At 41.5% G+C, this 26,379-nt stretch overlaps 1 protein-coding gene across 2 annotated transcripts in view; it reads right to left on the bottom strand.

Annotated features, from left to right (window-relative positions):
- NAPB (NSF attachment protein beta) overlaps positions 1 to 26,379 on the bottom strand; it is a 47,104-nt gene that overhangs the window by 5,818 nt on the left and 14,907 nt on the right. Inside the window, exons 2-8 of one of the 2 annotated variants that reach the window (XM_030826862.1) lie at positions 22,686 to 22,765; positions 16,731 to 16,847; positions 14,809 to 14,855; positions 14,592 to 14,669; positions 9,902 to 9,957; positions 9,639 to 9,723; positions 931 to 1,035 (exon numbers count right to left, since the gene is read on the bottom strand). In XM_030826862.1, the coding sequence (XP_030682722.1) occupies positions 931 to 1,035; positions 9,639 to 9,723; positions 9,902 to 9,957; positions 14,592 to 14,669; positions 14,809 to 14,855; positions 16,731 to 16,847; positions 22,686 to 22,765 (568 nt within the window). Of the gene's footprint in view, positions 1 to 930; positions 1,036 to 9,638; positions 9,724 to 9,901; positions 9,958 to 14,591; positions 14,670 to 14,808; positions 14,856 to 16,730; positions 16,848 to 22,685; positions 22,766 to 26,379 lie in introns of those variants that run through there. The other variant, XM_030826863.1, reaches the window with a different exon arrangement.

Here is a 26,379-nt window from a genome sequence, read left to right as displayed (position 1 = left end):
CTTTAATTCTGCTCTTCCAACTCCAGACACTAGCCACACCAAGGCTGCCTGTCTTTTTGCCTCTTGGCTCCCAGTACTCACTGTGCTTTCCAACTTCTTCCCAGTCCTCACTCCAACATCATTTCTGAGCTTGCCTGTTGTTTTGGTTGTTTTTTAAATGGATATTATCCTACTCTTATTGTCTCCTCCCTTAGTTCCTTAATTTCTTTCTTTTTTCTTTTTTTTGAGACGGAGTCTTACTCTGTCACCCAGGCTGGAGTGCAGTGGTGCGATCTCAGCTCACTGCAACCTCTGCCTCACAGGTTCAAGTGATTCTCCTGCCTCAGCCTCTCAAGTAGCTGGACTTACAGGCACCCACCACCACACCCGGCTAATTTTTTTGTGTTTTTAGTAGAAACGGGGTTTCACCATGTTGGCCAGGCTGGTCTCGAACTCCTGACCTCAGGTGATCCATCCCACTTGGCCTCCCAAAATGCTGGGTTTACAGACGTGAGCCACCACACCTGGCCCCTTAATTTCTTTAAAGCAAAACTACTGGAAAAAAAAAAAAAAAAACGGTGGCTACCAGTGAACATATACATATATTTAAGCCTATAGCACTAAGTATTCCCAGGCAGTGCCCCTCATTCAAGTACCAGGCTCTACACTGCTTAGTTTCTGAGATCAGATGAGATTGGGTGTGTTCAGGGTGGTACGGCTATAAACTATCAGGTAACTTTTGAGAACAGCTTTGACAGCTGTTAAAAGATTACAACTGGGACACGTATCACAGAATAATACTTATTTTTAATGTACCCAGTTTATTCTTGGTACTAAAATCGAAATGAAATGATACCAAGAACAAGAGAGAATGTGTACGTATTCTTATGGGTGAAATCAGTCAATCAGTGCTCAAGGACATCAGTCAATCAGTGCTGAAGGACTCCTTACCTTGGCATTCAACTCGTCTACTATGAAGTGGCAGAGGGCAGCTTTGAAGAAGTAATCCTTTGCACTGTATTTCAACAAAGGATTATCCATTGTGTTTGCCCCAACCTAGGCACAGAACGCAAAGTTAAATTTAAAAGGTTTACCCTCCTATATCAGGCAAAGTCGTTCTCATCTGTTGTCCTTTAGAAAATAATTACGTTATCTTATGTTAGTTTAGCTATGAAATATATTATTTTATCCCAATACCATACAGTAGAAATTTTACTAGACAAGACCGTTAAATACATGAAGTCTTAACCAGTTAAAAATAGCTCAGAAGAATTCTGCTTCCAATAAGATGGAGTAAACATCCTTTCCCCTAATCCTCCCACTAAGCACTACTAAAAGCCCAGGTCATTTTCTAAAAAACAAACGTTTCCCAAGGGAAAACGTGGTGGTGGGTTCCCTCGGTTTTCTTTTCCCTTCCTATATCCATGGCATGAAACTGAGGAACGAGCAACCCAGAAATGCCAGTATGCGCAGATCAAAAGAGAAGAGACAAAAGCCTGCTCTCTCTGGCCAAAGGACTAGAAAAGGGGCAGCCCAGCAAGAGAGAAAACACTTAGACAATAACTGCTCTACTCCAGCCAAATACCACAGAAAAACTGAGGCCCTAACCCCATTTACATCATCAAAGGCTGAAGAAGGAGTCCTAAAGTCCATTCTTGAAAGACTGTAAGAAGGACCCCAATACCTCTGCTTAGGAGCTTCAGAGAAGGCCAAATAGGGAGCTGAGGCTTGATCCCCACCCAACCCCTGCCACTAAGGCAACACAGACCACACTGGGAGCCTGCATCCTGTCTCTGTCCAGCAGGAAAGAGGTTCCCCTTCTTTCTCCAGCTGGTGAGCTGTCAGAAGAGGTCTAACGGAGGGTGAAGACTTTCACCATACCAAGAACAAGCCAGCACTGTGCTGGCAGAAACAGATAAGGAGAGGGGATGCCACTTCTGCCCAGGGCTGACTAGGCCCCTCAGGTGTCAACAGAGACCTGGTGGAGAGCTGACACTTCTACCTCCACCTGGCAGTAATGAGGTAACATCCCCAACTTCCTCAGCCAGAGGAATGTCAAAGAAGGCCAACTGAAAGAGAAGGTTTAAACAAGACCCAGTCTCATAACCTAATGTGCAAATGCCCTGCTTTCAATCAGAAATGACTTGTAATACCAAAAACACAGGAAGATCTCAAGCTAAATGAAAAAAGACCATTAACAGATGATGGTTCCAGATGACAGATCCAGATGACGGAAATGTCCAAAATATCCCACGAAGATTTTAAAGAAGCCCTCATAAAAATGCTTCAACAAGCAATTACAATAACACCTGAAGCTAATGGAAAAACAGAAAGCATGCACAAAGAAAAAGGAAGCCACGGGAAAAAAGATATAAAGTAAAAACAAATAAAAATTTCAGAACTGAAAAAAAAAAACAGTACCATACATAAAAAATGGGTGGGCTCAACAGCAGGATGAAAGAGACAGAGGAAAGAAGCACTGAATGGAAGACAACAACAGGAACAACAGAGAGAAGACAAACTGACAAAAAGGAACGGAGCATCAAGGACCCATGGGATAATAAAACAGTCTCACTTTTGCGGCATCTGCATTCTAGAAGGGGAGGAGAAAGAGAAAGGGGCTGGCTGGGCATGGTGGCTCATGCCTGTAATCCCAGCACTGTGGGAGGCCGAGGCAGGTGAACCACTTGAGGTCAGGAGTTCAAGACCAGCCTGGTCAACATGGTGAAACCCTGTCTCTACCAAAAATACAAAAATTAGCCAGGTGTGGTGGCAAGCACCTGTAGTCCCAGCTACTTGGGAGGCTGAGACAGGAGAATTGCTTGAACCTGGGAGGCAAAGGTTGCAGTGAGCCAAGATCGCGCCATTAAACTGGCATGCCTGGGCGACAGAGCAAGACTCGGTCTCAAAAAAAAAAAAAAAAAAAAGGGAAGCTGAAAAAGTACTTGAAGAAATAACTGCTAAACGATTCTCAAATTTGACAAGAAACATAAACCTACAGATTCTGTAAGTTTAGGGAAACTCAAATAGCTTAAAACCAAATATATCTATCCAAGCCACATTATAATTAAACTTCTGAAACTAAAAGAAAAAAAATTATGAAAGTGTCTAGAGAATAACACCTTTTTTATAGGGGAAAACAAGTTGAATGACAGCAAACTTCTCATCAAAAACAATGGAAGCCGACCGGGCGTGGTGGCTCATGCCTGTAATCCCAGCACTTTGGGAGGCTGAGGTGGATGGATCACTTGATGTCAGAAGTTTGTAAAACCATTGAAGCCATAAAGTGCACATTTTTCAAACTAAAGGAAAAGAACAATCAACTTAGAATTGTACTCCCAGGAAAACTATGTTTCAGAAATGAAGGCAAAATCAAAACGTTTCCAGATAGAGGAAAACTAAGAAAATCTGTTGTCAGCAGACCTACCCTAAAAAAATGACAAAAGGAGGTTCTCTAAACAGAAAGGAAACAATAATCTTGGAACATCCAGAAGGAAGAAAGAACATGGTAAGCAAAAATATGAGTAAATATAACAGGCTTTCTTTCTTGAGTTTTCTAAATTATGTTTGATGGCTGAAACAAAAATCCTAACATTGACTCATGTGCTTCTAAATGTATGCAGAGGAAACATTAAGACAACTATATATTGAATAGGGGGAGTAAAAGAACAGAAAGGGAGGTAAGATTTCTATATTTCACCAGAATTGATAAAATGATGACACCAATCTAGAGCATTTAACCACAAAAGCTACACAAAGATATATACCATTGATTTTCCAACAACACTGGTTTAAACTGTGTGAATCCACTTATATACGGATTTTTTCAACCAAATGTGGATTGAAAATACAGTATTCTTAGGAATTCAACACCCATATAAATGGAAGGCCGACTTTTTTATATGTGAGTTCCACAGGGCCGACTGTGGGACTTGACTATTCACAGATTTTGATATATGACAGAGGTCCTGGAACTAATCCCCTGTAGACACTGAGGAATAACTGTACTTAGAAACACTAGAAAATCAAGTAGGCTGGGCATGTTGGCTCACGCCTATAATCCTAGCACTTTGGGGGGCCGAGGTGGGCAGATGACTTGAGCTCAGGAGTTCAAGACCAGCCTGGGCAACATGGCAAAACCCCATTGCTAGAAAAAGACTTGAGCTCAGGAGTTCAAGATCAGCCTGCACAACATGGCAAAACCCCATTGCTACAAAAAATAGCCAGGTGTGGTGGTGCATGCCTGTAGTCCCAGCTACTCTGGAGGCTAAGGCTGAGGTGGGAGGACTGCTTGAGGTTGGGAGGTGGAGGCTGCAGTGAGCCAAGGTTGCACCATTTCCCTCCAGCTTGGGTGACAGAGTGAGACCCAGTCTCAAGAAAGAAAAGAAAGAAAAGCAACCCATAAAAAGGTTGGAAAAAGAAAACAGAGAAACAAAAGGCAAAGAATAGAAAGCAAAAACTAAAATGGCAGAAAGCAGAATTAAGCCCTAACATATAAATAACTGCATTAAATGTGAATGATCTAAATACACCAATTGAAAAACAAAGATTGGCACAGTGGATTAAAAAACAGGATCCAGGCTGGCTGTGGTGGATCATTCCTGTAATCCCAGCACTTTGGGAGGCCAAGGTGGGTGGATCACCGGGGTCAGGAGTATGAAACTAGCCTGGCCAACATGGTGAAATCCCGTCTCTACTAAAAATACAAAAATTAGCCGGGTGTGCTGGCACGCGCCTGTAATCTCAGCTACTTGGGAGGCTGAGGCAGGAGAACTACTTGAACCCAGGAGGTGGAGGTTGCAGTGAGCCAAAATCACTCCACTGCACTCCAGTGTAGGAGACAGAGCAAGACTCTGTCTCAAAACAAACAAAAAAACAGGATCCAACCACAAGAAACTCACTTCAGTTATAATGATATAGACAGGCTGAAAGAAAAAGAATGGACAAACACATCATATAAACGTTAATCAAAAGAAACCAGGCAGGGCTATAAAGTGGATAAAGTAGACTTGAGCCAAGAAAATTACCAGAGACAGAGAAGGACATTATGTAATGATAAAAGGGTCACTCCAGCAAGAATAGCAATCCAGAGCTGCAAAGTATGTGAAGCAAAGACTGACACAATGAAAGAAGAGTCAGACAAATTCACAACTACAGTTGGAGATTTTAACACCCAACTCTCAACAATGGATAGAATTAGAAAGAAAATCAAAGGCCAAGTGCGGTGGCTCACACCTGTAATCCTGGCACTTTGAGAGGACAAGGCAGGCAGATCATTTGAGGCCAGGAATTCGAGACCAGCCTAGCCAACATGGCACACACCTGTAATCCCAGCCATTCAGGAGGCTGAGGCACGAAAATCGTTTGAACCTGGGAGGTGGAGGGTTGCAGTGAGCTGAGATCAAGTCACTGCACTCCAGCCTGGGTGACAGAGCAAGACTCTGTCTGAAAGAAGAGAGAGAGAGAGAAAGAAAGAGAGAAAGAAAGAAAGAAAGATAGATCAGCAAGTATATTAAAGAATTCAACAATGCCATCATCCAACAGGAGCTAATCAACATTTATAAACATCACCCAGTAACAGCATAATCATAAAACATATGCCAAGACAGACCATATTCTAGGCCATAAAACAAAACAAATTTATAAGAATTGAAATCACGCAAAAATATGTTATCTAACCACAAAAGAATTAAAAACAAGAAGTCAACAATAGCAAGATTACAGAAAAATCTCTGCTAGACACTTGGAAATTAAATAAAACACTACTAAATAATCCATGGGTCACTGAAGTCTCAAGGGAAATCAATAAATCCAACTAACTGAGTAAAAATAAAAGTATAATGATATAATAAATTTGGGAAGTAGCCAAACCTGTGAAAGCATAACTGAAAACACTAAAAATGCATACACAACAAAGATGAAAATCAGTAAGCTAAACTTCCATGTCAAGTACCCAGAAAAAGAACAAAACAAATCCAAAGAAAACTAAATGGAGGAAATAACAATAAAAACAGAAATCAGTGAAAATAAAAACAAAAAGAAGAGAAATAATTGAATTCTACCAAATATTTAAAGAGGAATTCACACCAATCCTTTATAAACTCCTCCAAAACACAGAAGAGGAAGAAGACATCCTAATGCATTGAGACCAGAATTACCTTGATTCCAAAACCAAAGACACCACAAGAAAACTAATGATCAATATCCTTTATGAATATAGACATAAAATTCTCAACAAAATGTTAGCAAACCAATTCTGGCACTTACAAAAAGTAGAGTCAGCCACAAGGGTGGTCAACATCTATGTCACTGGACCCCAATAAAAACTCAGAACACTGCATTCAGGGGAGCTTCCTTGGTTGGCAGCAGTCTACGCTTATTTTCACTTATTACTGTAGGGGGAAGTAAGTGCTGTTTACATAACTCCACTGAGAGCGGACAACTGAAAGCTCTTCCTGGAAGTCTCCTAGACCCTGCCCTATGAGTCTCTCCTTTGACTGAGTTTAATCTGTACCCATTTGCTGTAATAAACCATAACTGTGAGTATAACAGCTTTCAGTGGGTTCTGTAAGTTTGTCTAATGAATTATTAACAAACTTGAGGGTGTTCTTGGGAAACCCCTCAAAGTTTGTAATGACCAAGTAGAATTTATTCCAGGAATGTAAGGTTGGTTCAACATACGAATATCAATCAATGTAATCTACAATATTAAGCTGATTAGGACAAAAACCATATGCTTACCTCAACAGATGCAGAAAAAAGTTTGACAAAGGACAAAAACCATATGTTTATCTCAATAGATGCAGAAAAAAGTCTGACAAAGGACAAAAAACGTATGTTTATCTCAACAGACACAGGAAAATGTCTGACAAAATCCAATACCCTTTGATGATAAAAACACTCAACAAACTAGGAAGAGAGGGGAACTGCCTCAAACTGATAAAAGCATTTACCAAAACCCCACTACCGATATCTACCGATATCATACTTAATATGAAAGACTGAAAGTTTTCCTTACAAGATCAGGAACAAGACAAGGATGTCTGCTCTTGTCACTTCTATTCAACACTGCACTGGAGATTCTAGCCAGGGCAACCAAGAAAATGAAGTAAAACACATTTAGATTGCAGAGGAAGAAGTAAAACTATTGTTATTTGCAGATAACATGATTTTGGATATAGAAAACCTAAGGAATCCACACAAAAAAACCTATTAGAGCTAATAAATAAGTTTGGCATGGTTGCAGGACAAAAAATTGATATACAAAATTCAACTGTATTTCTATACACTAGCAGTTAACAATCTTAAAAGGAAATTAAGAAAATAATTCAATTTGTAGTAGCATCAAAAAAAATAAAATACTTTGGAGTATATTTCACCCAAGAAGTACAAAACTTACACACCAAAAACTACAAAACATTGTTAAGCAAAATGAAAGAAGATCCAAATAAATATAAAAGGAATTCTGTATTCATAGACTGTCAGACTTAGTATTGTTAAGATGGCAATACTCTCTGTGATGACTGATTTTATGTGTCAACTTGAGTAGGCTACAGGGTGCCCAGATATTTGGTGTTATTCTGAGTGTGTCTGTGGGGTGTTTCTGAATGAGATTAACATTTGAATCAGTAGGATGAGTAAGCAGATTGCCCTCCCCAATGTGGGTGGGGCCTCATCTAATCTACTGAAAACCTGAATAAAATAAAAGGTTAAAAGGAAGAATTCATTCTCAATGCCTGTTTTAGAGCCAGGACACTGGTATTCTCCTGCTTCAGACTTGGACTCAGACTAGAAATTACATCATCAACTCTCCTGGTTCTGAGGCCTTTGGATTTGGACTGGAGCTATACCATTGGCTCTCCTGGGTCTTCAGACTGCAGATCTTAGGCCTTCTCAGCCTATATAACCAAGCGAATCAATTCCCTCCAGTAGTTTCTCTCTCTAAACACACATACACACTCACACACACACAAACACACACACATACACCCCTACACCTCTTATTGGTTCTGTTTCTCTGGAAAACTCTAAAACCACTCCAAATTGGTATGCACATTCCATACAATCCCTATCAAAATCCAAGCTGGCTACTTTGCAGAGATTGTCAAACTGATCCTAATATTCGGATGAAAATGCAAGGGATCTGGAATAGCCAAAACAATTCTGAAAAAGAACAAAAAGCTGGAGGACTCACACTTACTGACTTCAAAACTTACTGCAAAGTTACAGAAATAAACAGTGTAATACTGGCATAAAGATGGATAAATAGATCAATGGAATAGAGAGCCCAGAAGTAAGCCCTCATATTTCATATGGTGAAATAATTTTCAATAAGGGTCTTAATACCATTCAATAGTTAAAAGATAGTTCTATTCAATAATTGGTGCTAGAAAAACTGGATATCCACATATAAAAGAATAAAGTTGGACCTTTACCTCATACTATATACAAAAATTAACTCAAAATGGATAAAAGACCTAAACCTAACAGCCAAAACTATACAATTCCTAGAACAAAACAGAAAGGAAAAGCCTCATGATATCAGATTTAGTGACGATTTCTTCTATATAACAACAAAAGCCAGACAAAGAAAAAATAGACAAACTGGACTTCAAAAATATTAAAGACTTCAGTAAATCAAAGGACATTAATAACAGAATCCAGAGACAACCCACAGAATGAGAGTAAATAGTTGCAAATCACATATCTGATAGGGGATTAATATCCAGAATATATAAAGAACACCTAAAACTCACCACCAAAAAACAAACAACCAAATTAAAATCCGGAGAAAGTACTGGAATAGACATTTCTCCAAAGATAAACAAATGGCCAATAAGCAAATAAAAAGATGCTCAACATAACTAGTCATTAGGGAAATAACAATCAAAAACAGAGTAAGACAACATTTCACACTCATTAGGGTGACTATTATTTAAAAAAACAAAACAAAACAAAAAAACAAAACAAAACAAGTATTGGTGAGGATGTGGAGAAACTGGAACCCTGTGCATTGCTAGTGGGAAGGTATAATGGTGTAGCCACTGTGAAAAAGTCTGGCAGTTCCTCAAAAAGTTAAACATGGACTTACCATATGGCCCAGCAACTGCAATTCTATTCCCAGGTATGTAACTAAGAGAACTAAAAACACCGCCACAAAAACTTTAACACAAATGTTCACAGCAGCATCATTGATAATAGCCCCAAAGTGGAAAAACCCCAAACATCCATAAATTGATAAATAAACCATGAGGTATTAGCCACGAAAAACAATGACATACTGACATTTGCTATGACATGGATGAACCCTGAAAACAATACACTAAGTGAAAGATGGCAGTCACAAAAGGCCACATGGTATGTGATTTCATATATATTCAAGGTTCAGAATAGACAAATCCATATAGACAGAGAGTAGATTGTGTCTTCCAGGGACTGGGAGGAGAGAATGGACTGCTGGGCTTCTTTTGGGAATGATGAAAATGTTCTGGAATTAAGTAGTGGTGAGAGTTATACAACTTTGTTAATAGACTAAAAACCGCTGAACTGCACTCATTACATGATGTGTGGATTATATCTCAATAAAAAGAAAAATAAAAAGTTTAATTTTAAAAAATTATTCAGACAACTTCTCTCCAAGGAAACAACAGTATCCTCACCTGCTCATAGATCTCAATGGCTTTCTGGTACTGCTCAAGCTGGGCAGCATATGCTGCCACCTTCAGCAGACACTTGTTTGCTGAGCTGAAATCAAGAACCAAAGCAGAGTGAGTAACAAGCCAATGGAAAAACAAAAGATGTGCACTGGGCCTTAGAACATCTTCATTTGGTGTAGTCAAATACACTCACAGAGTATAAAGAAGTATTTTTTTATCACACATAATAAAACCCATTAAATCATATTAAGAAAAGTAATACTTGCCTGTTGGATTCTTCTCCTTTGTAATAATCAGCAGATTGTTCATAATGTGCAATAGCCTGAAAACATACATATTTTATTCACACACAATTTATTTGGAGAGCTGCATTTTAAAACTACATTTGCATAGGTATTTTTCCATAAATAAACCTACTCTACCAGCAAACTTTTCACAACTCGGCCTGCTTTCTTTAGGAAATACAAGAAAGCACGCAGAATGCTTGCTGACCATCAAAATCTGTTTCCCCCTCCCCATATGGCATATGCCCAGCTATACCACTTCCTCAGCTTCCTCTATAGTGAGGGGCAGCCTATGACTAGTTCTCTCCAGTGGAATGTAAACAGACATGCTGGGGGCCACTCCCAGGCTTGGGCCATATATCTCACTTTGCATCCTCCTCCAGGCCTTCCACTTCCCATGAGCTAGGATGGCTATGACCAAGTCCAGAGTGACACTGTAAGCTAGACACCAAACTGGCAGAACTGTCAGGCAGGTTCCTAAGTAACTACAAAGGACACAAGGTACCTCCAACCCCAGTATCTCTACCACTGTCAAACCCTTAGTAGCCACACTGGATTGTTAGAGAGATATGAAGCCCTAATTACACTTTACGTCTATGACTTGCAGCACAGACTACACCCACTAATACCTTAAGTGTCACCTAGAATAAGGGTGTTGTCGTCAATCTAAAACATATGGCATCAAGTGGAGAAGAAACAGAGATCACAGGCCAGAAAGCTAGAAGTCCTTGTCATGCTGTGGTGGAAGTTAGTGAAATCAAGCACGTGGCAACTCAGAAAAAAGAACTGGTGTCGGCCAGGTGCGGTGGCTCATGCCTGTAATCCCAGCAGTTTTGGAGGCCAAGGTGGGTGGAATACCTGAGGTGAGGAGTTCAGGAGCAGCCTGGCCAACATGGTGAAACCCTGTCTCTACTAAAAAGATACAAAAATTAGCTGGGCGTGGTGTGGGCACCCGTAATCCCAGCTACTTGGGAGGCTGGGACAGGAGAACTGCTTGAACCCGGGAGGCAGAGGTTGCAGTGAGCTGAGATCACGCCACTGCACTCCAGCCTGGGCGACGAGTGAAACTGTCTCAAAACAAACAAACAAACAAAAAATAGGTGTCTACCGGAGTCCAAAACTAAGCAAAATGGCTGAGAAGAGCCAGATGATAGTGTGTGCTGCTGTTTTTAGCACAGTTTTGTAAGAGCTGAACTCTGCAAAGAATCAGCTGGTTTGTAGACAGTGGTAGACAGCCTTAGAAATAAAGCTCTCATAAGATTGAAAAAACCTTCTATACCCCAAATAACAAGAGGTAAGTATGAGCAGTTCTTTAAACCAGGGCTCTAGCCAAAGTTTTTCTCTAACAGGTCAGACAAGAAATATTTTAGGTTTTGTGCATCTTTTTTGCAACTACTCAGCTCTCTTGTGGTAGCATAAAAGCAGCCATAGACAAGATATAAATGAATAAGTGTGGTTGTGTTCCAATAAAACTATATTTATGAACAATGAAATTTCTAATTTCATATAATTTTTACATGTCGCAAAATGCTTTTTTCTCCCAAGGATTAAAAACTGTAAAAACCATTTTTAGCATGCAAACACACAGAAGCAGGTGGTGGGTTTGCAGGATGCTTGAATGACAAAGGTTTCCCAGCAAATGCAAATGAGGGAGCTAGCAGTCTCTGAAAATCAGATTAAAGGTGCTGCCTTTCTGCCCAAGCCCATTAGTTAAGTGGCTTCAAGGCAGCTCCTAGTGAGTTAGAAAAGAGCCCCAGGGACAAGAAAACGAATAAAACTAAACAGGCCATGGAACTATAGGCAGCTTTCATTTGTGATGCACTTTGTCTTCATTCACTTCGCATCCGTTACTGAGCACCCACTTTGTAAACAGGCATTATGCTAGGCTCAGGGCTGTGATGGTGAGCGGAACAATTATGGGCCCTGCCCTCACAGAGCCCACATTTTAGAGGGAGGAGATGTACCTTCATCAGGTAATCTCACATGTGTGTACATGACAGCTCTGACAGGTGCTCCAAATAAATATTTTCTTCCAGACTATTTCTGTATGTGACTAAGTATTTGCAAAAAGAGAACCATAGGATACCTATTCTTTTATAGCTGCATTTTAAAATTCAGTATTCTGTGAAGGTCAGGCATGATGGTCCATGGCTGTAATCTCAGCATTTGGGAGGCCAAGATGGGAAGATTGCTTGAGTCCAGGAGTTTGAGACCAGCCTGGGCAACATGAAAAGACCTCATTTGTATGAAAAATTAAAAAATTAGCCGGGCATGGTGGCACATGCCTGTAGTCTCAGCTACTCGGAAGGCTGAGGTGGGAGGATCACTTGAGCTCAGGAGGTTGAGGCTACAGTGAGCTGTGTTCATGCCACTCCAACCTGTCCAGCCTGTGCAACAGAATGAGGCACATGCCACCATTCCTGGCTAGTTTTTTTTTTTATATTTTTAGTAGAGATGGAGATTTCTCATGTTGCCCAGGCTGGTCTTGAACTCCTGGGCTCAAGTGATCCTCCTGCCTTGGCCTCCCAAAGTGGTAGGATTATAGGCATCAGCCACTGTACCTGGCCTTTTTTTTTCAAGAGAAAAAAAGAGTATGTCCCATTTCATTTTATCTGCTCTCAAGTTTATGGAGACACATGTGTTGGAGACCATGCCTGGGCAACAGAAATGACACAGCACTGCAGGCTCCTGCCCCAGAGTGCCCTTCTGACCACTGTGAAAGAGGAAGCTGGAACAGGAGCCTCTGCTGGCAAAGATGCTCTGCACATAGTGCTCATCCCCGCAAGACTCACTCAAACCTAAATAAAGATACCGTGGCCATCCCAGACACCCTGACCAAATAAATACCCCAGCCACACCAGACCCATCTTCCTCCCATTCCATCATCAATTCCACATCTGGTAACAAAGGAGGTTCAGGTCCAGCTCCATCACCTTCCTCCAGGATCCACAGATAACCTTCCAAAGAGAAGGCTCACACACACATGTCAATGCACAGGGTGGCCCTGACTTGATCAAGATCAGGGAGTATCCTCAGAAAAGTATGGCAATTATAAAAAAAAAAAGGTCAAATAATAAATTTTATGTAACAAATATGAGCAAATTTTGTGCTGAATAACCAACAGGTGGAGGTCACACAGTCAAAAGAGTGAACGTTAACAATGCCAGTCCAATTTCAGTAACGCCTAGCAGATCCTTCCCCAGACCAGGAAGACTCCATTTGGTATGGTGGAGGCAGGGGTAGCATTTGTTTATTTAGCAAATATAGATCCCACTAGGTCCCAGAGTTCTGGGCTCTTGGGACACATCAGCAAAGCAGAGACAAAGCTCCCTGCTGACACGTGTGCCCATTCTGGCGGAGGGAGACAACCAATATGAGAATGATGAACAAGCATATGAGACGGCATGTTGTAAGGAGACATCTGCTCAGCAATACAAGAAGTGAGGTGTGTGGGGATCTGCTATGTTTTCTTGGGGGGCTAAATTAACTAGGGGGTCATAATAGGCCTCATGGAAAAGGTAATAAATGAGCAAAAATGGAAGGGCATGGGGAAGTTAGCCACGACTTTCAAATCCAGTTAGACTTGAAAGATGTGAGGTGTCAGCCATATGGACATCTGGGGAAGAGCTCTGCAGACAGAGGAAATTGTGGATACAAAGGTCCTGAGGCAGGAGCGCTCATCTGACATGTGTGCGGAACAGCAAGGAGGCCAGGATGGCTGTGCAGGGTATGCAAGAGGAGGAGAATAAGAGAAAAGAGGAGAGGCCAGGCCACACAGGTGCATGGGGGGTGTGGGGCTGGGAGGAAGCAATTCAGTGGAGCCATGGAGGCTCTGCACAGCTCCAGCTGTTCCTCTTAGTGAAAGGGGTCTAATGAAAGGCTGTGAGCAGTGGAGAAACAGAGTATGATGCAATGCTTAGAAGGCTCACTCTGGCTACTCTGTGGCATGGGGATGTGGGGTTGGCAAGGTAGGGGGAGCAAAAGCAGGGAGACAGGTTTGAAGGATCCTGCAGCGATCAAGTGCAAGCTGGGAGACAAGGTAGTGAGTTGTGCCAAGACTTGGGAGCAGGAAGGACACCACTCAGAAAAATTGCTCACAGCTTGTAGGGAAAGAGAAAGGGCAAGGAAGCCTGTAGTTTAGGGGGGAACACTGGGTTGGGGACAGGGCATCTGAGAATCCAGTCCCAGACATGTTGGGTTAGAGATGATTGCTGGACAAAGTGGAGAGGTCAGCAGGCAGGTGGATACAGGAATCTAGCATTTGGAGAGAGGCCTGGGCTGCAGTCAGATTTGTGAGTCACTGGCACACAGATACTTAAAGCTGTGATGCTGACTGAGTGTACAGAGGTCACCTCTTACACTTTCTTCACTGGGCCTTAGAGTACTAAGCAATACAGCTGACGGTTCTTTTGGCAATGGTAATATTCTGATGTGAATCAGAGACAGTGGAAACAACAGGTGATCTCTGTAAATCTTAACCAGCTCTCATGTCTTAGATGTCCACTCCAGGAAAACAGCCCATCTACTTAGCCAGCTAGACCCTGAAAGTCTCCAGGCAAGGCCGTCTATGACCACTCTACACCTATGATCACTCTCAAACTGAGGAGAAGAGAGTTCTTTGAGTCAGCTTATCTGCCTGCTTCACATCTGAGGAAGTGTGCCCACTGCTTACCTTCTCAATGTCTACAAGTTCAGTCTCATAGATCTCTGCAATAGTAATGTGGTGCTTGGCTGCAATTGTAAACCTTCCCTAGGGGAAAAAACAAGAAACAGTCACACACCCATTTTACCTATCTGAATGCCAGTTTGGGAACATAAAAAAGAGAGAGAGAACTCTAAGCCATCTCAAGACTCCACCCCACAGTCACTCAAACAATGCAATGTCTTACCATGTCTGTGTAAATGTCGATGGCTGCATTTAAGCAGTTGATAGCCTCTGAAGCGTAGGCATTTAAGAAAAACAAGGAAAAGTCCATTCAGTCAAAGAGGGTTCAGGTGAGGCTGTCTTCTTGGCTGTTATTAGAACGTTAATGAGGTATAATTTTGGAGTGGAGGGTGGGCAGGTTAGTGAGAAGCAAACAAAAATCATGCACAAGTCCAGATTCATCAGCATGGCTTTGTTCCCAGCAGCTACAGTATAATTTAGGGAACTGTAGCTGCAGTAACATTGGCTTAGTTACTCTTAACCTTAAAGTGAGGACTCCATCCAGGCAAAAGACTGTATTATAAAGAAAATAAAACCATAGAGGTTGTCACCAACACTGATAAATCTGCTAAAATATGAATGCAAACATATTCCTCATTAATACCATGCATATATATTAATTTTGGAACATGGCACCACATCACAAGAACAATCACCTCAATAGATTCTACTCTCCATACAGCCAAAAGCAAAAGCACTTTGAAATGCCTATTCAAACAACCCTTAAGCAAAGTCAACATTCTGTATAATGTTCAAAGATGCTAAATTGCAGCATACTAACAAAATGAAGAAACAAATCTAATAAATAATAATGCTAATAAATTATACTAATTTTCTAAAAAAGTGAGCCAAAAAATTTTCCCTATCATAAAATGATGGTGTTTATAATGCTGGCATACAGTGACAGCTCCAAGTTTATTACATTTGGTTTAAAGAGGCAGCAAAGTAGAAAGGCCTGACTACAAAATTAGAAAGGTAAGCAGATGAACAAAAATTGAAACAATTTCCCTCTAAACTACATAAAAAATATGGATCCCTGTTACACCTTTTAAAATACAGAATACAAAAATAATCTATCAATAATCCCACTCAAATCCGCTGTTAGTACTCAGATGTACTTTTCCTTTGTGTTTATTAGACACATTTCTACGTGCACAAACTTTTTTCTGAAAATGAGATTATACAACATTCAGTCTCATGTGCTTCTTTAATTGACATGTAAACATTTACCAGGTTACTGAAGATTCTCTGAAACCACGGATTTTAATGCCTGCACCATATTCTAAAGTACTGATGCATTACAATTTTACCACTCTAACAGCTCATTTAACCTGTGTCCAGTTTGTCACTTTGGGAAATAAACTGTGATTAATCCTTATAACAAAGGTCTTGCAGATACCCTATTTCTTTATGACATATTTATTCTCAAAATTTGGGATCTGTGTGTTAAACAAAATGGACTGCTAAAAGATAAAGGAAAAACACAAAATTTCCGCTGTGTACGCGTGTGGAAGGGAAGAAATTAATACTTTTAATTACACTCTTCTAACTAAAAAGAAATAATCTTTGCAAAATTTTACCACATTAAATATCCAATTGCATTCTTTCCTCAAAACAAACACTTTGAAAAACTTTTTAAAAAACCAAATGGATACTATATGAATAAGACTTTTTAACGATTGAATATTACAATCTCCCATTAACTGGATCTGAAAACTCCTTAGGTATTTAGCAGTAAGGGAACATAAGAGTTTCCTTTCATGAACAATACACATTTTCACAAAATTAAGATACAAGAAGTCTTAGATAAAATTAAAGGTAATTTCCAAAAAATTCTCTAAAATGCAATATAAATGGAGTTTAATTAAATGCTGCTATAAACTAAACAGCCAGTATAAATTTAACATAATTTCTCCTCATAAAAGCCCCCAAATGATTAAAAAAGAAAAATCCCTAAGGTTATCAAAATTTCTCTATTATTCCAAAATACAAAAATTCCTTTTTACCAGGACTTGAAAGCACACCAACACTGACCTTAACGTTGAGGAAAGTACTGACTGGTTAGTTACACAAGAGATAGGCATGCTACATGCCTGGCTGTCTTACCTTGGGGATCTGCCTTTTTGTAAGCGTTTCCAGCATCCACAAAGCTGGTAGCGGAGTCATGTTTGCTCTGAAGCTGCATGTGGAGCTTGGCTGCCTGACAAAATGCGTTTCCTGCAGCTGAAGAAGACACTACAATTAAACACAGAGGAACAAGTCCCCCCAGAGCAGCCCATGCTGTAAGTACTAGACCTCCCTAGAAAAATTATATTCCACTGGAAAGAAGCATTCTAGTCAGAAGCGAAAATCCATGTGGTCCAGTGCCACTCGGGCAAATATAAAAATAACCAGAATCAAGTCAAACAGTGATGAAAGCTTCTCCACCTCAGCTCCAGCAGACTTTCCAAGTGTCCCTGGGCACTAAGCCACCACTCCCTGATCTGGCCATTCAATACCAATAGCCAAGTCTTGGGCTACTCAATTCAATTCCACTAACATATAATAAACACCAGCTAAGGGCTTCAAGCCACAAATGATTAAAGAAAGGTAAAACACTGAGCGCAAAGATATTTGCTCACTTTTCTATCTTAGTGTCTCCTACACTTAGCTGTCAGTGTGGAAGAAACTGCTAATGGAGGCTTCCTGGATAAAGTAAGTTTCCTAAAGAGTGAAAATCAGGCCCACAATTTTGAAATCCAAAAAAGTCTAAAAATCCAAATTTTTTTCTTTAGTTTACAGCAAAATCTGACTGAAATTTATATGAGGTTTAATCTATTTTACCCCATTTAGTGTGAGAATTTACAAATTTCCCTGCAGAATCACTGATGGATCTGGTTGTGGGGTACTGCCCAGATCTCCAACTGAGACACCGTACAACATATAAGGTACATGAACTAATCTTTTTCAGAAAAGGTATCGGATCAGGGACCATGGATTCTGGAGTGCTGGAAAAAAAAAGGGGGAAGGAATCGCTAGCAGAGGAGTCACATGAACACAGAAGAAATGCTTGAAGGTAAGAAAGGGCTGGAAGTGGAGGCCAGTGACAAGCCTGCCCTGACTGGAGGAGGCCAGTGGAAATCAAGGCTGAAGCTGCATCAGGCCACTTCCCAGAGGGTTTCAACATCAACATGCGAAACTTCCTGAGTTCAGAGAAAGCAACACGACAGACTGCCTCTGAAAAATGAGTCACACTGGGGAAGTGAGTACAGCAGAAATGGAGAGGAAAGAATCTGACCTACCAGGAAAAGCATGGTTAAGAATATCACAAAACCTTTGGGTTTCCAAAAAAATTATCATAAAGCAGTACTCACTGCTGATATTAAACATTTGCTATAAATTTTTTTTGTGAGAAAAAAAAATCCAATTCTTTTCCTTTTTTCAAGACAGGGTCTCAATCTGTCACCCAGGCTGCAATGCAGTGGCGTGATCACAGCTCACTGCAACCTCCACCTCCCAGGATCAAGAGATCCTCCTACCCCAGCCTCCCGAGTAGCTGCATGTGCCACCACACCTGGCTATTTTTTATTTTTAATTCTTAAAAAAATTTTTTGGCTGGGTTTGGTGGCTGAAGCCTGTAATCCCAGCCCTTTGGGAGGCCAAGGCGGGTGGATTACCTGAGGTCAGGAGTTCAAGACCAGCCTGGCCAACACGGCGAAACCCTGTCTCTACTTAAAATACAAAAAATTAGCTGGGCATGGTGGCAGGTGCCTATAATCCCAGTTACTTGGGAGGCTGAGGTAGGACAACTGCTTGAATCCGGGAGGCGGAGGTTGCAGTGAGCTGAGATTGTGCCACTGCACTCCAGCCTGGGTGACAGAGCAAGACTCTGTCTCAAAAAAAAAAAAAAAAAAAAAAAAAAATTTTTTTTTTTTTGTAGAGATAGGTTCTCACTATGTTGCCCAGGCTGGTCTTGAACTTCTGGGCTCAAGCAATCCTCCAGCCTGGGCCTCCCAAAGTGCTGGGATTACAGATGATTATACCTAGCCGTAAACATCCAATTCTGCTAAAGCTTCAGCTGCATCTCTTGTTCCAACTCCCTCTCCCCAGAGGAAATGCATAATTCTCATGTGGGTTTCTGAACCTGAGGGCAAAGGGACAGTACAAACTCTGGAGCCCACCTGCCCAGGTTCAATTCTTCCTCTGTACCAGTTTCTGATTAAAAAGAGTACCCAGGCATCTTTGAAAAATATGTAACCACCAGCATGACATGGGTAGTGCTATGATCTGAATGGTAGCATCCCCCCAGAATTTGTATTACTGGAGCCTGATACCCAATTTGACAGTATTAAGAGGTGGGGCCTTTGGGGGAGTGATGAAGTCATGAGAGCGCCACCCTCATAAATGGGATGAGTGCCCTTATAAAAGAGGTTGAAGAGAGCTGCCTTGCTCCTTCCACCACATGAGGACATAGCAAGAAGGCGCCATCGTGGAAGCTGAGAACAGTCCTCACCAAACACGGGGTCTGCTGGCACCTTGATCTTAAACTACCCAGCCTCCAGAACTCTGAACAATACGTTCATTTTCTTTATAAATTACACTAAGGTATTTTGTTATAGCAGCAGGAAGAAACCAAGGCACTGAACAATCAGAGTACATGCCAGCCTCAGGGCTAGAGCTGGAACTGAAGAAGCCCTGCTGGCCCCTGGTGAATCATGAGAGGCTGGTGGGTATCCAGAAGGGGCAAAGGCCACTGCCAGGGCAGTGGCCATGCACCTGGGGTACTTGGGGCAGCACTTAACCATGAAGTGGCAACTCAGGAACATATCTGGCTAAGTGGGAGCTTTGATGGGCTCTGCCTCAGAAGAACGTAGTAATAGCTTGGATTTCACAAGTAAAGTGCTTAGAAGGGCCTGACTCACATTACACAAGGTGGCCACTTTCATTATTACATGCAAATCTAGCCTTAGATCATATCTGTGGTTTGGCATATTGAAATGCCATCATTTTTTTACAACCTACATCCTTGCTCTCCTGCTGGCATTTCATTTTTGATAACTTATCTATGTTTCCTGTCTCAGAATCAGTCATGGGCCATCCTTTTGTTGCTCAGTAATACCACAACACCCAGGCTCTTCTGGGCTACCTCCATTTCTCCAGACAATACTAAGTGCTTTAATTTTACATTTTCACATTCCCACATTCCAAAACAAGTTGCTGGCTTATTTTTTCACTCTGACTATTCATTCCAATCACTGACAGCAAATGCTAGCTCGGTCTATCTAAACTTGGAAGTGTCGGGCTGGGCACAGTGGCTCATGCCTGTAATCCCAGCACTTAGGGTGGATCACGAGGTCAGGAGTTCAAGACCAGCCTGGCCAACATGGAGAAACCCCATCTCTACTAAAAATACAAAATCAGCTGGGCGTGGTGGCGTATGCCTGTAATCCCAGCTACTCCGGAGGCTGAGGCAGGAGAATCACTTAAACTCAGGAGGCGGAGGTTGCAGTGAGCCGAGATCGCGCCACTGCACTCTAGCCTGGACAACACAGCAAGACTCCGTTCTCGGAGGTGGAGGGGGAACTTGGAACTGTCTTTAAAGGATCATATATTAAATTAAATGGCCTCTGGGAAGCCACACAACTTAGGCTAAATTTCCTCACTTGCAAAACTGTTATAATACCTGTGAGGATGATCTCTCAAAAGCTGAGTATCAAACAAATTAGCTTAGTCATTATGAAAGAACTTTTAAAACTATAGAGATGCAATGCTGTTATTATCATCACCAATGCAACATGGATAGAACTTCAAGGAGTCTAATATTCATCCACTCAACAAATACACTGAGCACCTATGACTTTGCAGGTGATAATCCAGGGCCTGGAGATACAGCAGATAAAACACACAAACATGGCCTTCCAAGGTTTACTTTATAATGAGAATCACAATATAATAAAAACATGTAAATGTAAATGAATAAAACATTATGTAATTTATTTTTGCTAGATGGTGATAACAGTGTTGGAGAAAAAAAAAAAGGTTCCAGGAAGGACAAAATTGTTATTTTTAAAAGGGGTGGCCAGAGAAGACCTCACCAAGAAGATGACATGTGAAGAGGGAGCTGAAGGAAGCAGGGACCCAGCAACATTCTGTTTGGGGGAAGAGTAGGGAGACAGAGGGAACAGTACATGCAAAGGCTCTGAAGTGGGAGCTGGGTGCACAAGGAAGGGGATAGTCTTTGAGGGACACTACAGGGACGTCAGCTCTTATTTGAAATGATATGACCTTACTTAACTTGTGTTACGTTACTTCATTAACACATTTATGCCTAGTGTTCCTTTACTGGAACGCTAAGCATGTGGGAGTTATTTACATCCTATCCTACTGCTCAAGGTCATTGCCAAGGTCTGATTTCCAAAATTCAAAAAATTGCAACCTCAGACATAAATGGAAACAGACTGGAAAAGTGCAGCAGTATGACAATGTCAGGAGGCTAGAGCATCACTCCAGGCAACAGATGACAGATGACGGGGGGTGCACATACAAAGCCTCAGTTACATACATGATCAGTGGCCTCTCTGAAATGGAATTTCCAAAGGTTAGAATACTTGATCACCAGATACAATAAGTAATAAGTGGTCTCAGCCGGGTGCAGTGGTTCACGACTATAATCCCAGCACTTTGGGAGGCCGACGCGGTTGGATCGCCTGAGCTCAGGAGTTCAAGACCACCCTGGGCAACATGGTGAAACCTCGTCTCTACTAAAATACAAAAAATTAGCTGGGCGTGGTGGCGCGTGCCTGTAGTCCCAGCTACACGGGAGGCTGAGGCACAAGAATCACTTGAGGCCCAGAGGCAGAGATTGCAGTGAGTCAAGATTGCACCACTGCACTCTAGCTTGGGCTACAGAGTGAGACTCTGTCTCAAATAAATAAATAAATAAACAAATAAGTAAGTAACAAATAAGTTTTATTTACTTACAAATAAGTAAGTAAGTAAATAAGTAAGTAAGTGGTCTCTTCAGGTAAGATCACTTTTTACTTATAAGACCTGAACAAAATAAAAGAGGGAACGTGAAACAAACTGTTTTCTCCTCCATTTTAAAAATACAATATAATTCAGGCATAAGTATGTTCTGAAAAATAGCATATCTAAAGCCTTAGCTAAAACTAAACTTCTTACAAAGATCTTTAAAGCCAGAAGAGACCTTTTAGATTCATCTAGCTCAAAAGCATTTTCTCCTTTGAAATGATTTTAAAGTGTCTGCCTTGAAACAGCTTGTAGAGGGCGAGTCCCACTTCCAATTCCACAGCAGCTGTGAGCCAGAGCGCAACACTCACGTCCCCTGCTCTGGTCAACGGTGGTCTCCATTTTCACTACAGAAATATCCCATCACTAAGGCATGAAAGATCTCTTTTGCTGAAGGGAGAGGGATGAATTTCTCTCAAAGAGCCATCCCATCTCAGACCAATGAAAATAATAATCCTGTGGATTTTATTATGCCTGGTCTCACTGGATAGAAAACATTACTTTAAAAAATAACCAGGGGTCTATTGAGGTTAATGTAAATCCATCCCCCTCCCCCCAAACCCCACTGTCATAGTTCTCAGTGGAATCACAATAAGTTATTGCATAGCAGAGAATGATCATTCTCAACCAATGTTCAGGTAAAGAAAACCAGGCATTTCTCTTTATCCCACTACTTTTAATGACTTTTATTCCAACTTTCATTCCTTATGGCACTGTGTTTATTTGAACATATTAGTAAGAAGCAAAGATTACTCTAATTCCAAGTAATTTTAACTATTTTTAGTTACCACATGCCTACTCTATTAAGAAGTTTATAGAAACTAAGACAGACACTGTCCCTGTGCTTGAACTTAAGCCAGGCTTTCCAGCTTCGTTCACTTAGAGCAGACTCCTTCAGTCTCCATATGTCAGTAGCAGCCACACCAGTTATTCAGCACTGACACCTGTCTCTGGGGCCAATAGTCTTGCTCTTCAAGGGGAAAACAGTCATTTCTTCCTTCAAAGTGATTTTAAACCATTTGCCTAAAAAACAAACAAAAACTTTGTACATACCACTCCAATTTTTAGCCATCTTGAACATATTTGCAGCTCTGGTATACATTTCACAAGCCTCTTCTATTCTTGTGTTTCCTCTGAGAAAAAGTTAAAAATTAGGTTACATTTTAACAACCATTCACATCTCTAATTCTCCCTCCCTCAAATGATAAACATTTAGTATATACTTGCTATGTGCCAGACAAGCATTACAGAATCTTAACCTTAAAGGAAATACTCTTACTATCCCTGTTTTCCAGATGAGGAAACTGGGGTGTTAAGTGGTAAAGTAACTAGCCTGAGGTGACACAGAAAGGATAGCTCAGAATTAAGACTCAAACACAGGGCAGGGCATGATGGCTCATGCCTGTAATCCCAGAACTTCGGGAGGCCAAGGCGGGCGGATCACCTGAGGTCAGGTAGGTGTTCAAGACCAGCCTGGCCAACGGGGTGAAACCCCATCCCTACTAAAAATACAAAAATTAGCTGAGCGTGGTGGCATGTGCCTGTAGTCCCAGCTACTCAGGAGGCTGAGGCAGGAGAACTGCTTGAACCTGGGAGGCGGAGGTTGCAGTGAGCTGAGATCGCGCCATTGCACTCCAGCCTGGGCAACAAGAGCAAAACTATGTCTCAAAAAAAAAAGACAAAAAAAGACTCAAACACAGATCTGGCTGACCCCAGAACCACAGGTGTTACAAACTAAAGATGTTATTCTGATTACATCTTTAATCAGAGTCCTTCCCATCTATAAAAGCTGGAAGTTGTATATCAGTCTGAGTAGTTAAAAGTACGTTTTTCAAAGGAGATTAAATTTTGAAGGATAAAGACATCTTTACCCTGTTACCTCCCAAGAGTTCATCACTATGTTTATTCAGAAGCCACATCTTATGAGAAAGTGGCACAACATTCTACAGCTGTATGATGTCAACTCTGGTAAGGGCAAGTCCTTCTCCAACCTGGAGGAGGCCCCAGGGTCCAGCCCAGTTTAGAAATGCATTTTGCAACACCCTGAGAAATGCATTTTACAACACCCTGAGAGAAGGGTACCTCCACTGTTGCTTGAACATACACAGTTCTGCAAAGTTCTTCACCAAGCAGCTGATTCCACTGAGGGACAGCTTTAAGCTACTTGGAAATTTCTTCTCACATAAAAGCCAAAATTATCCTCTGTAATCCTCCCAGAGTTAACTTTGCTTTTACTATGCTAAGGCTCCTCCATGAAAGATGTTTATCTATCTTGTCTATTTATAATCATAAAATAACCAGTGGAAAACTGAGATGTAGTAGACTCTGTACAGTACACGTAACAAGGAACTCAGTGGGGTATGGACATAAGGACTCAGAGATAGGAGAGGTCAAGGCTGACACTGGATGCTGGGCCTGGTATGAACACATGTACATGAAAGAATGCACACACACGTGTTAGGAACTCCAATAAACTCCAAGCTCCAGCAGAGGAGCTTGCAGCTCCCTGTCAACACAAGTCCTAGTGCAGAGCAGAGGCTGGGCATACAGCAAGGCTCAGGTGTGACTCAGACCTTAGGCAATAACTACTAACAGTATGGCCCGGGACCAGTTCTTTAACTCCTTCACACCTCAGTTTTGGCATGTGTAAACTGAAGATAATATTATGTATACCTAGGAGTTATTATGAGGATCAAAGGAAATAATCCATATACAGCTGCCACTGCAGAGCTTCACCCAGAGTAGGTATTCAATCAGAATGGTTATCGTATCTAGATCCATGAATGGAAGGCATAAAAACCTTTGGGAATATTACATCGTATGTCTCATAAGGAACATGTATCTAGAATAAATGCAAATCAAAACCACACACGTGATACCACGTGGCTCCTGCTAGGATGGCTAGGATGGGCTACTGTCTGTCAAAAGACAGAAAATAACAAGAGTCAGGGAAGACGTGGAGAAACCTTATATACGTGGAGAAACCTTATATACGACTGGGAGGAATATAAAAGGGTGCAGCCACTTTGGAAAGTGTTACCATATAACCCAGCAATTCCATTCCTAGGTACACACCCAAGAGAAATGAAAACACACCCCAGCAGGGCGAGGAGGCTCACGCCTGTAATCCCAGCACTTTGGGAGGCCAAGGCTGGAGGATCACCTGAGGTCAGGAGTTCAAGACCAGCCTGGACAACATGGCGAAACCCCATCTCCACTAAAAATACAAAAACAATTAGCCGGCGTGGTGGCACATGCCTGTAGTCCCAGCTACTTTAGGGGCTGAGGTTGCAGTAATCCGAGATCGCACCACTGCACTCCAGCCGACCAGTCTAGGTGACAGAGCGAGACTTTGTCAAGAAGAAAAGAAAGAGAAAGAGAGAGAAAGAGAGAGAGAGAGAGAAAGAAAGAAAGAGAGAAAGAAAGAAAGAGAGAAAGAGAGAAAACACATATCCACACAAAAACTTGTATGCAACTGTTCACAGCAGCATTGATCATAATAGCTAAAAAGTGGCCAGGCACAGTGGCTCATGCCTGTAATCCCAGCGCTTTGGGAGGCCAAGGTGGGCGGATCACTTCAGGGCCAGGAGTTTGAGACCAGCCTGGCCAACTTGGTGAAAACCCCATCTCTAGTAAAAATACAAAAATTAGCTGGGCATGGTGGCGGGTGCCTGCAATCCTAGCTACACGGGAGGCTGAGGCAGGAGAATCACTTGAACCTGAGAGGCGGAGGTTGCAGTGAGCCAAGATAGTGTCACTGCACTTCAGCCTGGGCGACAGAGCGACTCCATCTCAAAACAAAAAAAAAAGCTAAAGAGTGGAAACAACCCAAAAGTCCATCAACCGATTAACAGATAAATAAAATGTGGTATACACATACAGTGGAATATTAATGCACAATAAAAAGAAATGAAGTACCAGTACCTACTACACCATGGTTGAGCAGTCACAATGAGATGCCATTTATATGACAGGTCTACAGTAGGGAAATTTTTAGAGACAGAAAACAGGTTAGTGGTTGGTAGTGCTATGGTTTGAATGTTTTTGTCTCCTCCAAAACTAAGTTAAAATTTAATCCCCAATGCAACAGTGTTGGGAGGTAGGGCCTACTGGGAGGTGTTTCGGTCATCAGCCCTCTGCTCTCATGAATTTGTTAAGGCCACTAATAAAAGAGCCTGTGAAAGGGAGGTTCCATTTTCTCTGGTTCTCTCTTCTACCATGTGAAGACAAAGCAAGAAGGCCCTCACCAGATACCAGAAGCTGGTGCCTTGATCTTAGACTTTCCAGCCCCCAAAACTGTGAGAAATACATTTCTGTTCTTATAAATTACCCAGGCCAAGGTTATTGTGTTACAGCAGCGCAAAGCAGGCAAAGACATCTAGAGGCGGGAGTGTTGGGGAAAAACAGGGAGGTGAGGGAAAATGACAGCTAAATGGTACAGGGTTTCTTTCTGGGGTGATGAAGATGTTCTAAAACTGCTGTGGTTGCATAGCCCTGTGAATAGGCTAAAAACCTCTGAACTATACATTTTAAATCAGTGAATTGTACGGTATGCGTATTAAATCTCAATAAAACCTCCTCCCCAACACACACACACAAAATCAAAAAACAAACAAAAACCTTTGGAGACTATGTTACACAGTGAAAGACAGAATGGCAACAAGCCATACCAAAAATGAAGTGTCAGAATAAGCTACAGCTTTCTCTCACACCTTCATGTCCCTTTCCCTCCACTTCAAATCTACAC

This window comes from Nomascus leucogenys, chromosome 13, assembly GCF_006542625.1.
Source record: "Nomascus leucogenys isolate Asia chromosome 13, Asia_NLE_v1, whole genome shotgun sequence".
In the NCBI taxonomy this organism is placed as follows: domain Eukaryota; kingdom Metazoa; phylum Chordata; class Mammalia; order Primates; family Hylobatidae; genus Nomascus; species Nomascus leucogenys.
Note: the sequence above shows the minus strand (reverse complement) of the source record. Positions and strands in the feature narration are given on the sequence as shown.